Here is a 14,970-nt window from a genome sequence, read left to right as displayed (position 1 = left end):
TTTCGCTCGCAAGACATGATTCAATTCGTCTCTTACCCCCTCCCCGCGGAGCCTTCACAAAATTGACAATTAGCTCAAGCGATCCATCGGTGAAAACAGACATATTACTCTGGACTAATCTGTCTAAAAGTTCCTGTAATTGTGACACTGTCCCCTCTCCATAACGCACGCTCATTGAGACATCGTCTTGCAAACGATCAGCACGCAGATTAACTTGGATAACGTCATTTGGTTGGACATCAGCTCTGTGAATCATGCTTGAAATCCTATCGCGAAAACCATTTGTGACATTCAAATAAAATTCACGAAAATTGGGAATTGCAGATGGTGGTGGAAAGCGAAGGAAAGAGCGAATCTCAACATTATTAAATCTTTCACGGTTTGTGACATGCATGTCATCACTAGTGCAAGGTGCTGGAACATTAACAGCCGCACTATTTGTGTTGTTTATCCCCATAGATGTGGATTGACCCTCATTACTCTGATTGATGACGCTCTCTGTCTGTTCACCCTCGCCCCCACCCCCCACCTGATGACCTCTTTCCAGAATGTTGAGTGCATCACAACACTGACTGTCTGATGGAGACCAAGGGTCATCTATTTGACTGTTGAGTGCATCACAACACTGACTGTCTGATGGAGACCACGGGTCATCTATTTGACTGTTGAGTGCATCACAACACTGACTGTCTGATGGAGACCAAGGTCCTGAGTCAACATTGCTTTGCGATACGGGCGAAGGAACGGGGGAGGGGTATCTGTACATTTGGAGTAAGGAAATTAGCTCATCAGGGGATGGAAGAAAAACTTCTCCCCCTCTTTCAGGTGAATCATGCTGAGGCAGAATTGGACTGTTTCGGGGAGAACCCTGATTAGCCCCGCCTTTGGATCTTTCTCGGTTTATCTCAGAGATCAAGTGGAGGAGATGCTCTCTAATTTCAGGGGAATTGTTGTGATCTGGTTCAGCCATTTGTCTTTATCACCCGATCAAAAATTAGTCTTCAAATTGCAACCTGCGATGGACTCTTTGTGGCAGTGTTCTTTGTTCACGAGTGGCACGTCTAGCGTTAGCTGAATATGAATTGACGGAATGCCTGCGTCTAACGTTCTGTCTAAGTTGATTATATATATTCTCAATCATGCGGCGATTTAAACATGCTATATCATACATGTATCTTCTGAACACTTGTTCGACAATTAGCACAGAGGTGTTGAAATCCACTGTTTCAATTCCATCATTGTCTGAGACTATATCCCTCTGATTTAGAGCTTGCATGTCAACATATTCACTTTCACTATCTGGAAAATAATGAAATCTTTCCTGGTTGTAGACTCCAGCGTCAGATGTCTCCTCCTGTCCCGTTTCTTGTCCCACATCGGACTCTGCTGTGTTTTCCTCGAATTCTGTGTCGTTTTCTCCCTCTGTCACATCCAGCGTTGAGGGCGTCAATGGCGCAATCCCTATAACAGAGCAGACTCTGTTATTCATCAACATTTACACTGTACATACAGAGCTAATTCCCGACATCATCCTGTATTAAACTAAACCTACACACGATTGTTTACCTTGTGCCTGGTTTTGAGGCGTTATAAAGTCCACATTAAATCCCTGCATTGGGTTTTGGATCGGTGACACTAGGGCCACTGGTGGCGGTGAAGTCAGATCGATCACTGGAAATCAAACATACTCAATTTATTTTATTTTCCCCAATATATATTATATAATCAACATCCTTGCTCTCTCTCTCTCTCTCTCTCTCAGAGGTAGAGAGACATGCGCGCACACACACACACACACACGCACACAGGCACGCACGCACACAGGCACGCACGCACACACACGCACCCTGAGAAACATAAACCTCTAAAAGAAATTTCTTTCAGCTACATGATTTGAAAACGTACCTTCAATTGGTGAAGATGCAGCTCTCCTGTAAGTAGAAAAAAAAATTTACCTTTCAGGCTAAACACCCTAGATAAATTATATACAATATGAAACTTACGTACATGCAACAGCCCATGTCAATGTCCGATGTCTTGTAGTCGTCTCCAGGCTCTGTGTTCAAACTCTCTGTCTTGACGTTGTTCGCTGATTTTTGCGAGTGATCTGGAAACCTACCGTCGACACTTGCCTTTTATACCATTTTATACAATAGGGGAGGAATGTTTAAGTGCCAGATATGTTTTTTAAAGCCTCAATCACATTGTCTTTTTTTATACAAACCATAAGGCCCCTAGTATTGATTAGAGTTAGCTAAAAAAGACCCCCACGGATCAGTCCAAAGAAACCCCCATCTACTATAAAAATGGTATTAAAATGATCTCATGTGAACCATGGGCCCCTGCTATTGACACAGGAGCCATGAGGCCCCCGCTATTGATTATAGTTTCCTAAAAAACACCCCCATCAGATATGTTTTTTAAAACTACAAGCACATTGTCTTCTCCCGTGGGAAAACGAGACACCCGATTGATATTATATATTTCACACACCCGAGACAGCACCCCACCATTCTTTCTTTTTGCTTGAGAGACCCCCATAGATCACGCCCAGGAAATCCCCATCTACTACAAAAATGGCGCGAGTATTAAAACGATCTCATGTGAACCACGGGGCCCAACCTAATGATCATAGTTACCAGAAAACACCCCCATCAGATACGTTTCTTCATCGCCCCAAGCAGATCCTGTTCCCCAGGAAACATGAGACCCCCACCATTCTTTCTGCTTGAGAGACTCCATACACTAAACCCAGAATGCCCCCACATACCCCATCCCCTTCCCTCCACAGCCAGTGAGAGGTGTCTCCCACAAAAATGGCGCGACTATTAAAACGATCTCATGTGAACCATGGGCCCCTGCTATTGACACGGGAGCCATGAGGCCCCCGCTATTGATTATAGTTTCCTAAAAAACACCCCCATCAGATATGTTTTTTAAAACCACAAGCACATTGTCTTCTCCCGTGGGAAGTCGAGGCCCACCTTATTGATATTATATATTTCACACACCCGAGACAGCACCCCACCATTCTTTCTTTTTGCTTGAGAGACCCCCATAGATCACGCCCAGGAAATCCCCATCTACTACAAAAATGGCGCGACTATTAAAACGATCTCATGTGAACCACGGGCCCCAATCCCCATCTACTACAAAAATGGCGCGACTATTAAAACGATCTCATGTGAACCATGGGCCCCTGCTATTGACACGGGAGCCATGAGGCCCCCGCTATTGATTATAGTTTCATAAAAAACACCCCCATCAGATATGTTTTTTAAAACCACAAGCACATTGTCTTCTCCCGTGGGAAGTCGAGGCCCACCTTATTCATAATATATACCGCACACAGCCACACACTCAAGAGTCACACACACACACACACATCAGCCCCCAAGAATCTCGCCCACACCCCCTCCCCTTCCGCAGCCCTCTAAGACCTCTCTACTCACAGTTTTAAAAAATGATGTCATCTGATGTGTCAAGTCATCAATCATATTTTGACAGTTAGTTTCTGACGATTATTTTTAATGATTAAATTTATATGACGTCATCACATTTTGTCATTTAGTTTCTCTAAATTTCTCTCCTGTCTGTGCTTCCTGAAGTTCAATCTAAGTTCGTTTGTCTTTTGGACATTCAGGCTCAGTTTGTTATACGCACACCAGGTTGCCCGAGGTCGGGTCACGGGGGCAGCAGCCTAAGCAGGGAAGCCCAGACTTCCTTCTCCCCATCTATTTCGTCCATCTCCTCCCAGCGGATCCTGAGGTATTCCCAGGTCAGTTGAGAGACATAGTCTCGCCAACGTGTTCTGGGTCTTCCCCGAGGCCTCTTACCGGTTGGGCGTGCCCTGAACACCTCCCCTCGGAGGCTGGACCCAGCCGGACCCCATGGGTGCAGGCCCGGCCACTAGACGCTCGCCATTGTTCCCCACCTCCAGGCCTGGCCCAGAGGGGGGGCCCCGGTGACCCACGTCCGGGCAAGGGCAATCTTGGTCCAAAGTTGTGTCTCTTCATTGGGGTCTGTTGAGCCACTCTTTGTCTGGTCCCTCATGTAGGACCTTTTTAATGGGTGACCCTACCAGCACATGAAAGCCCCTGACAGCTTAGCTCTGAGGATCATTGCAAACTCCATCCATCCATCCATTTTCTATACCGCTTAATCCTCATTAGGGCCACAGAGGCATGCTGGAGCCTATCCCAGCTGACATCGGGCGACAGGCGGTGTACACCCTGGACTGGTTGCCAGCCAATTGCAGACAAACAACCATTCACACTCACATTCATACCTATGGACAATTTAGAGTCACCAATTAACCTCACCTGCATGTTTTTGGAATGTGGGAGGAAGCCGGAGTACCCAGAAAACCCACACACACACGGGGAGAACATGCAAACTCCACACAGAAATGCCCAATGGAGAATCCAACCCAGGTATTCCCCATCTCCAGGCTGTTCCTGTGTTGGCCAACATGCTAACCACTAGACCACCGTGCGGCCACGCAAACTCCTTCACCACGATAAGGTGGTGGCTCAGGAAGGAGTGATGGTCAGGAATTACTTCAAATCCAGGACATTGTGGCCACCTGTGCAAAACACGAGTACAGGGCGCCAAACAAACCGCGTCCCTCTTACCTGTCAGAGTTCCTGCTGTGTTGGAGGTGTTGGTTCCCAGGAAAATAGATGCAGGGGAACACGGGGGGCAGACTTGTGAACCTCAGAGCCTGACTTGCTCTTTGTCTCAATAATGTTCTGCGGGACTACAAGGATTGTTTTTGCCGCTTTGTTTCTCGGCCATGTTGGTCGTGTTCCCCTTTTTCCTTGTCACTACTTTGGAACAAATGCAACATCCCGACAAAGCCCAAATATTCCCACACTGGGGCTGCTGCATTCGCCTTAAAAACCATCGTTTCTGTGGTTTCATTCATGTTGGCACTTATATGGCTAACTGCACAAGGCTAACCGCTAACACTCTGTGTTCTGCATCCACTCACTCATTCATAAAGAGGCTGAATGAGAGGACAGGAGGGCTCACTCTCTACGCTCATTCCACTATAGAACCAGTGCACACAGTCACACACATGCAGAGTGAAGCCTGTTGTCATCCAGCCTTAGTGGCACCGAGAGACCAGCAAATGAAATACACGCACACGTCAGTTTATCCGGGGCAATCATTTCATTCATTCATAATTAATTTATCGATTATCGTGACAGGCCTAATTAGGGGGCAATATTGAAATTGTCCATTTTTAAATTTTAATTGGGAAAAATGTCGCAGCAAGTATTGAATGATGGAAAATGTGGGATTTAAAGGAAAGTCCTGATAGCTAGCTCACGTGAATGAGCAGAACATTTTGATGTTGGAATGGTTTGAAGCGGTTGAGAAATGTGGAGGTAGAAAGCGGACATAAACACTGCAGAATGTGCAGCGTTGGAATGTATAAATATATTCAAGCGTTACACGAAGGCTGGGGATGGAACCAGCAGTCTACCTCCTAGGCCATGCCACCCTGTGGAACAAGCACAGTGATGTACAGTTGTTACAGTAATGGGAAAGGTACAATGATTTTACACCAGTAGGGGGCACCAAATAACTTATCCAATCATTTGAAAATGATTGAAATGAATTGAAAATGAAAAGTCAGCAAATATGAATTTATCATGTTTTTTTAAAGCCCTGATAGATAGCCTCCGTGTGCTAAATGAGTTGAACATTTAGACGTTGGATTGCTTCGAACTGGTAGAGAAAGCGGCAGTAGTTAGCAGACAACAAATGAGGCGGTGGTGTCCAAAGTGTGGACAAATCAGCAGACATTTTACTTGCATAAAGTCAAAATACTAAGACGAAAAAAGTTGGAATCTAAGTTATTAGAAGTAATTTTTTACTAGGAGAAAGTAAAGTTATGAGAAAAAAATAGCAATCTAACTGAAAAAAGAATCTTGATTCTTGAATCTTGAAGTTGTCATTTTAGGAGAATAACATCATCATGAGAGGAAAAATAATGTCATTTTAGTCGCATAAAGTTGAAGTGTTAAAGAAAAGGCATAATATGGGAAACAAACAAAATCAAGTTGTACATTTTGCAAAATGAGGGTTGGGAAGAAGTTATAATATTATGGGAATAATATGACATAATTTAGTATTATTACATATTATTAGACAAGAGCAAAGAGTGAAGTTGATATTAATATTAATAACTTCTTGTATCTACATACACTTTTGTGAATAAGTGTTTGTCCCCAAACAACCATTCACACTCACATTCATACCTATGAACTATTTAGAGTCTCCAATGAAGCTAACATGCATGTTTTTGGAATGTGGGAGGAAACCGGAGTACCCAGAAAACCCCCCCACACACGGGGAGAACATGCAAACTCCACACAGAAGGATTCTAATCCTGCATCTCAAAGAATTTCTCTGTAAAATAACAGCAAAGTGCTGGCAGCACAGACGCCAGCTCTTTACTGTTATTTTACAGTATTTTACTGTGAAATGACTTTACAGTTTATTACTGTTTTGTTTTTGGTTTTTTTTTCTATTTACGCCAAAATACCGGCAGCAGAGACGCCAGCAGTGTACTGCACATGTGTAGTTTCCATACTGTTGACAAATTTCACAGCCTGCAGTAAAAGTACACTCATTTCAGGTTCCAACAATGAAACAAGCATTCAAACTCTCTGCCCTGCACTATCTGGAGAGCACAATAAACACCCAAAAAGTTCTATTTTTGACTCCGCCATGGTTTTTCCTCAATGTAAATGTTCACTCTTTACTCTTGACAGACATCATACAGTGACTCAGCACTTTAGAATGTGTAAAATCTACATTACAATCAAAAGGAAAGTTGTTCTGTGGGCTACAGAGAAATACTTCCACCTATGCTAAATAATCAATAAACAATATAGAAAAGATGCAGTATAAATCACACCAATGTTTCTTGAAACAGGCTGCATCCACATGACTACTCACCAAACATGAAAAGACAACAAAAGTTACTGTAACTGTTTCCATCCAAACCCTGAGGTGACTAATACTGACTTCCAGACTACCGTAATACAGGCTAATCCAAACTGAGCAATGCTTATGTGCTGTCAACAGGCGGTTTAAATGATCTATATCTACATTTACTCCAGCGGATTCCCTGCTGTCTGCAGACATGCATCACTAAGAACACTTCATCCTATAGTATGTATCGATACCATTTGGAAAACACACTTTTCAAAAAGATTTGGAAAATGACCGTTATGAAAATACACAGTTGCCACGTTTGGGAAGGAAGTGTAGCCAAGCTGTTTATCCCCACTTGAATAGTCATGTGAGGTACAATAATTTCCATCAAACAGCGGATACGGCATGTGCAGCATACAGTATACTGCAATGTATTATCTGCTGTCCATGGAACTATAAAACAGGAAGAATATCTCAATTAATTGTGGAAAACGTTTGACCTCTTCCAATTGTCCTGTGAGGTTCATCTTTTAAAAAAAAGGTGTCTGAGTTAGGCACCTCTTTTACTTCTTAAAGGGTCCCTGACATGATTCATCAACTTTGCTTCAATATGTTACGTATTGTTTGTTCTAATTATGTTCTACATTGTTCCATTTTTGAAAGATTACATTAAATTCACAAAAATGACATTTACAGTTGATGGTGCCATCCATGACGAGCTCAGCCTCATTTCCTCATTCTCACTCAGGTAAACAAACATGGCGGGGTACGAGACAGACGATGGTTACAGTGATTATAGCCACATGGCAATAGTTTGAGAAGGAAGAAACATTTGGAGATGAGATAGAGAACTTGCAGAACATGGATTTAAACCTTAAAGGAAAAGTGCCCATCATCCACAATCCTAATGTGAAACATGAACACGTATGTCGTTCTCTTTTATGTGCATTTTAAAGATATGAAAACAGATCAAAACGTATGGGACGTACATATGGGACATACAGTGTTTATTCCTCCTATGTCATCTGAAAAAGTCTCCAAAAAGTGCCAACAATGCTGTGTTTACATATCATGTGACATGCATATTAACCAAGCTACAGCAACAATGTTATTATTGCTAACGTTGTTATGCTGATCCAACTACATTACTGGCGTATTAACACTTAGCCATAACACACCAGCTAGCTACTAGCCGGCTAGCGACTAGCCGGTAGTGCGTCAGCGTTGCGCTCACAGCGCCTCAGACACTACAAAGAGGTAAGGCTACATATTTGAACTGACACCACCACTGCTGCTGTGTTGTTATTTCTGAGTTTGTAAGAGCTAACGCTAGGTGTAGGCGTTGGTTTCTACGACGTTGCTATGTGCGCCGAGCAGTAAGTAAGTAAGGAAAGAGGTTCCGCTAATGTTTAAAAAGATGGAAACAGTGTAAGTATTCCATGTTGTCATGAAAGTACCTGTTACTACATCCTCACAGTATGGATAGAAAACCATAAAACCTTGTTGGAGGTTTTTGGAGGTGTTTTAGCAGCGGTAGCGGCATAGGTCGATCCCATTACGTGCACTACTCAGTGTCGCTTTTATCTGTTTTAATATCTGTAAAATGCACAGGAAAGAAAACGTGTGTTCATGTCTCACATAAGGATTGCGGATGACGGGCAAAATTCCCCCCAAAACGTGCACTTTTCCTCTAAGACATGGAGATGACGATTGGTGGCCTTCAGAACACAGAATGGTAGGAGGAAGTTTCAATTACTCTGGAGTGGCTTATCCTGATTGTTTTAAATGGGCTCATTATTGCGCCTAAAGGGCTCTTTACAGCCTGTTTGATTGTACAGTATATGTGGCTGCACGTCGAGGATACATTTTTGCCCCCGCCCCCACAGTATATGGCGATGAAAAGACATTTACTTAACATGTATAACTTAGGCATGAGAAATATACTGAACCAAGTCCACCATCTACCTGGAGAAGCATTCGCTTGCTCTGCTTTAGCTGAGAGGTAGTCACCCTGATGACGTCGCTTCCAAATGAGACTGAACCGTGAGCTAGTTGGTCATGGGTGGCGCCATCAACTATAAATGTCATTTTTGGGAATTTACTGTTCGCTTTCAAAAATCAAACACTGTAGAACATAATTACCACAAGATGTTTAAGCAAAGTTGATGAGTGATGTCAGGGAGCCTTGAAAAGAGTCCTGTGTCATGGGCTCATGTTTTACCTTTCAAGAATGGCATGGCAAAGCTGGTGTGAAGATGTTCATCACCATCCTCGTTGTTCCTCTTCCTGGCTTTGTTTTGGCGCCCGCCACTACAAAACAACCACAAATAATAAATACTGTAGGTCAGGGATGTACATTAATAACATTATTACATGCTTGTAAAGTTGAAAATATCAAAGTCTAAGGTTGTAATGTCATCTTGTCAGAGGAACATGAGAAAGTGAAAGCTCACTGACCATTATGGAGTCCATCAGGTTCTTCAGTAGTGTGGAGAAATGTGCATTGCAACTGCAGCAGACTTCTTCTGGACCATCATACCCACCCACGTTCTTGGCGACAGACACCTTTGATCCTCTCTCCGCACTTTTTTGCACTTTTTTGTCACAGCGAAGGTCCCAACCTCATTTGGCCGTACGGTGAATCGAACAGACTAGCTTCTATAAATATGAAATGTAATGAAAGCCTGTTGTTTCAATCCAACACAATAATCTTGGCACCTAAATGACAGGACCAAATCTCACATCAACAATCAAAGGTTTGACTGTACAGACAATGAATGAACACAAGAGGCTTGTTTTTAAGTTCAATAACACTGCACTGAAAAAATAATCATTGAATGATCATTAAATAAGTGTCCCTTCAACAGAAAGGTGCAACAGTACATCCTCTTCAAGTTTGACATTTTCTTGGTTATTGCGACATTGGGACTTGCCTGATGCTGTCACACAATTTGCTTACCTTTGAGTAAGACCTCTGCAGCAGAAGCACTCCTTCACAACTCAGCTCTCCCGTCAATGAAAGATGTTATGTTTTGCTCCAATATCCACAGTCTAATGAAGGCAAAGTTGTTTTACCGAGCAAGGATTGTTAGCTTCCTTGCTTGAACTGCAGTGTTTGGCAAAGTTCATTCAAATACGACAGAAAGTACAATAAAACTCACCACTTCATCTCTGTTAGTCATTTGACTGTTCTACCGCCCACAAGCTGTAATTTAGTCCTAACAATCCCTTCACCATTCTGCTGGATGTAAATACTTTCTAGCTCAAAGACTAGCTCTAGCTCTGGCGTTGCTTGGCTGTGCTAGCGTGACTGCTAGCATGAATGAAGAGCAGCGGTTCCACAAGGACAGAGCCTTTGTCCCGACAACCAACGCTTACTGAGGCTTAAACAAAATATGGTGCACGCTAACGGACAGCATCGGTCGCTACATTGCAAAAAAAATGCAACCATTCAAAACGGTTATATAATTAATGAAAAATGGTAAAAAAAAAAATTGTTGTAGATAACAGTAATTTGTAGCACAACCATCAACCAGTAAAATTTGCTGTCATGACAGGCCTCAGCTCAACATAACCATTAGCTGGTCCTTTGGGGAAATATACTGTACACAAGGTGAGCCATTTACTGGGGCTTAATTCTATTCTCCAAACCGTTCCATTGATTTCTTCTTGTTGCTGCGTGCTAATACTGTAATACGCTGTTTGTTTTAAAGACATCTGTCATTCTTTGCATTGTTTGTCTTCTTTTGCCTTGCTCAGAGCTTCTGTCCCGGTTGCTGACTTGTGCGTTTGAAGGTTATGACTTGGAGAGCATGATAACTGCCTTCCTGTTGGCAAGACAGGGGGCACTGCAGGGACCCCCCATCTTCCCCTCCTACAGCGACTGGTTCAAGGTTCTATGTCCATTCAGTGTTCTGTTGCTTGTATCTCATCATTGTGCAAGTCAAGTCAATTTTATTGGCAGGTGCATCTCAATAAATGACAATATGGAAAAATAAGATATGAAAGTACACAGAGTATACGCTATATTGTAGTTAGTGCACCACCCTAGTAAGTGAAACATAGTTCTGTGTGCTTGGAAAGTGAAAGCTACAGTAAGTTTGTGTGAAGTTGAGTCAAGCTGGTGTAAGTGAGAATGCATCCATTGTGTGTCTTCTCGTCATTTTCGAGAGTCATATCCAAGTAAGTCTGATTGTGCTAAGTGAGTGTGTGTGTCCTGAAGATGAGAAGTTATCAGTCTGATAATGCACTTAGCTGTTAGACCGTATCGTATTTAACAGGTGAATTCAGTCTGTACCGCAGCAACAATAAGTTGCTCATTTACAATCATTTCACATTGTTTTCCACAGGTAAAACCAGAATTATTCTCTATAAAAATGATTTTTTGTTCATAATTTTGGGTGTCTGGAACGGTTGATCGATTACAATATTTCCTCTGGGAAAAATTGCCTCAGTTTTGGAACAGATTAGCACCAAAAAACAGGTTCCACTGTAGCTCAGTTGAAAAAGTGAAGCTCATATTGTGTATGAAAATGATGAGAGCACCCTTGTTTCCTCACTTTATTGATACATTTGATAGAACGATTAGTAATTAATTTCATTTACTAGAATGATGGCTATAGTGTTGTACTGCCAAAAAATTGAACTTTTATGAGCTGTTTTTGTTGTCATTGTTATACAGTATTTGTCCAAACAAAGGTACCTTTAGTTGTATCAGGCATTCACATGAACAGGAAAGTCAAGAAACAGGGGTGCTCTCATCATGGTTTCCATGGTTTCCATGCAGATACACAGGATATATGATCAAATGTGATCAGGGCCACAGGTGCTGCAAACTATCCCGGCTCAATTTGGGTGGTCAGATTAGAGTGCTTAGAAAGAGCAAGATGATGATGTCATTTCCTGTGTTGCCTTTTCAATGTTTGATGCTCTTGTCGTAGGAGTCTTTTGGAGGAGCAAGTGGCGTCCACGCAACCAGCAAGAAATCTTTTGTGTTCTTGCTGAAGTTTCTGTCTGACTTGGTGCCATTTGAGCCACCACGGTACCTGAAGGTGATCTTGAACTGCTTTTACTGCTACTAATACTACTAGGAATACTCATTTCCCTCCATCATGGGAAAAAGTAGCATTCTACAAAGTATATGAGACTGCACAAGTGACTGAGTGCTACAGTTCATTTTGACATTTGGGCATTATTACAGCTCTCAAATGTGTTATTTTGAAATGAAGAGGGGAGTTGCGCAGGCACACTTGTCTGTATGTACATTTTGGATTTCTGCCACACATCGACTTGAGGTATGACGACATGAGGTCACAACTTGTCCACAAGAGTGTTTTTGGAGTTGTTGGATTGGGTCTGCTGAGTTTTGATTCATTAGAGTGGTGACTGCGGTTGTCACGGCACCAGAATTTCAGTTGTTGATACCGATACCTGTGAATACCAATACTTCTTTGATACCACGATAAAAATAAAAAACAGCAGTCTCAGTAGGGAAGTCCAGACTTCCCGGTCCCCAGCCACCTCGTCCAGCTCCACCGGGAGAACACCAAGGTGTTCCCAGGCCAGGTGTGAGACATAATCCCTCCAGCGTGTCCTCCGTCTGCCCTGGGGCCTCCCAGTATGTGCAAACAAACAACACTGTGCTTATAAATATGCACGTCATAGGTTATGTGGTTACATTATTAGCTAAGCATCTGTGTTGACATAAGAGAACGAGGGAGTATTAGAAGCCTGCACCTGTACAAGCATATACTGTATAAGTACAGTAGGATGGCTCTCAAGCCCAAATAACAAGAATGTATCTTGCCGTCTTGTAAATGGAGATTTATACAAATTGAACACTGGAAACAAGTCTGATGTTTGGCCAGGTTACAAATATTTCCTCCTTTACTTTGATGCCCTTTCCCCATACTTGTTGAGCCATTTTTAAAGACAGCAGGTGTATTTCATCAGTGCTGACTGCCGAGAGAAACAAGCGACTATAGTGCTCTGAAAACAACAGGGAGCTTGGAAATTTGCATGCCACTTGACAAAATACAAGCCCAAAGTGGCTTATGATAAGCAGACTTAGCATCACTGCTGCTCATACATGTACACTGCCCACCTCAGGATGGAGTGCCATCTCCATGTCGGGGATGAGATTCTGCCCCAAGTGGAGGAGTTACCTCAGGGTCTTGTTCACGAGTGAGGGAAGGATGGAAAGTGAGAAGGACAGGCGGATTGGTGCGGACTCTGCATTGGTCCATTGGGGTGAAGAGGTAGCTGAGCCCAAAGGCAACGCTTTCAGTTTATTGGTCCATCTAGGTTCCTACCCTCATCTATGGCCATGAGCTTGGGGTAGTGACCCAAAGGACAAGATGGCGGGTACATGCGGCCCAAATTAGTTCTCTCCGTAGGGTGGCTGGGCTCTAGCACTGTCATCTGGGAGAAACTTGGAGTAGAACCGCTGGTCCTACACATTGAGAGGAGCCAGATGATGTGGCTCGGGCATCTGGTCAGGATGTCTCCCGGACGCCTCCCTGGGGAGGTGTTCAAGGCACGTCCGACTGGGGGAGACCCAGGACAGGTTGGAGAGACTATGTCTCTCAACTGGCCTGGGAACACCTCAGGATCCGCCGGTAGGAGCTGGACGAAGTGGCCGGGGAGAGGAAAGTCTGGGCTTCCTTGCTTAGGATGCTGCCCCAGCAACCTGACCTCAGATAAGCAGAAGATGGATGGATGGGTGGATGGATGGATGGATGGTCTGGTCTGGAAGTATCAATTCTTGTGACAACCTTAGTGTCAGAAAAGCAGACAATTAAAATGAGGTGTACATTGTATCAGTTGACAACAAAAAATGCAACTGTTGATGTCATCAGTTGATGTGACATTCATTCATATGATGAGTGTGTGTAAACTTTGGAACAAAAGTGTACCTGGAACATGGAGCAAACTGATGACTCTGTGGCCAACATTTATTCATTTGAGAGATTAACACAAAACACAAAAAACTGTACTGGAATTTCTTGGTATTAAGTTGGCAAAAGCCGTCTATTTACAAAAAGTTCCTTACACTCCATTTTTACCTGCTAGGTGCACATTCTCCATCCCCCATATGTACCTGTGAAACACCGCAGTCTCCTGATGGACTATGTTACCCTTGCCAAGACCAGACTGGCTGACCTCAAGGTAGCATAACGACATTTCCCCGCATTTAATTGCTTATGTCCACATCTCCAGCTGTCATCTATTGCAGGAGTCAGTGGATGAGATGGGTCTTTATGGGGATGTTTCTACTGCTGGAGCTGCTCCAGTGCAGGTATACTTACACCTTGTATCATGAAATAATCATGGAAAAAATATTTATCGTATTTTTTGTGTTTGGATGTGGTGCCAGGTTGTCGAGGATGTGGATAAGGCACTATCTCTTTTTGAGAGTACAGGGAGAATCTCTGCCACTGTCATGGAGGCCAGGTATTCTATATGTATAGAACATATGCAGTATATAACAGGTTTCCATTCCGTACCGACCAGCAAATAGTGAACATCTGCCAGTAATTAAGACACCCATCAAATACTGTAATGTCCAGGTACTCACTACTGATGAATCAATGCAGGATGATACGTGAACACATGGCAGCCTCATAATTACCATATTACCAGCATAAATACATAATTACCAGCGTACCCCGCAGCAGGTAACAGGTCCACTCCAAAACAATGCCATCGGACACCAATGTGTACTGACTAGGAAACAAGAACAAGCGTATGAACAACTAGGAATAGAATAGCAAATGATGTGTCAAGTGTGTTTTGTTTCTACACGGCTAGATGCACTGTGTTGTGATATCATGTGCTATGAGCTCCATGTATCACCATCAATATCATGGTGAATTACTCCATCTGGTCCAGCTGCTCTGGGGTGTCTTTACCACTCTTTACCACGTGCAGTGGTAGAACCTTTTCTACCACTGCACGGTGTGATAGCGCTAACAATTCTTGGTTGTGATGCAGTCTCTTGGAGTAGTGTCCTCCTCACCA

At 43.1% G+C, this 14,970-nt stretch overlaps 1 protein-coding gene and 1 long non-coding RNA gene across 9 annotated transcripts in view; one reads left to right on the top strand and one right to left on the bottom strand.

Annotated features, from left to right (window-relative positions):
* The window catches only part of LOC129192249 (Fanconi anemia group A protein-like), a 95,339-nt gene that overhangs the window by 30,063 nt on the left and 50,306 nt on the right, over positions 1-14,970 (top strand). For all 8 annotated transcript variants that reach the window (XR_008573398.1, XR_008573394.1, XR_008573395.1 and 5 more), the window contains 5 exons: positions 10,711-10,844; positions 11,892-12,002; positions 14,023-14,118; positions 14,186-14,248; positions 14,327-14,403. Coding sequence is in view for 1 of the 8 variants with exons in the window: in XM_054796053.1 (XP_054652028.1) it covers positions 10,711-10,844; positions 11,892-12,002; positions 14,023-14,118; positions 14,186-14,248; positions 14,327-14,403 (481 nt within the window). In the remaining 7 variants the exon portion in view is untranslated. The remainder of the gene's footprint in view (positions 1-10,710; positions 10,845-11,891; positions 12,003-14,022; positions 14,119-14,185; positions 14,249-14,326; positions 14,404-14,970) is intronic.
* Positions 9,131-9,987, bottom strand: LOC129192259 (uncharacterized). The gene is made up of 3 exons (XR_008573400.1): positions 9,911-9,987; positions 9,409-9,609; positions 9,131-9,261 (listed from the first exon to the last, which is right to left on the bottom strand). It is a non-coding gene; the product is annotated as an uncharacterized LOC129192259 (long non-coding RNA).

Source organism: Dunckerocampus dactyliophorus, chromosome 13, assembly GCF_027744805.1.
Source record: "Dunckerocampus dactyliophorus isolate RoL2022-P2 chromosome 13, RoL_Ddac_1.1, whole genome shotgun sequence".
Classification (NCBI taxonomy): Eukaryota; Metazoa; Chordata; class Actinopteri; order Syngnathiformes; family Syngnathidae; genus Dunckerocampus; species Dunckerocampus dactyliophorus.
This window is presented reverse-complemented; position numbering and strand designations above follow the sequence as displayed.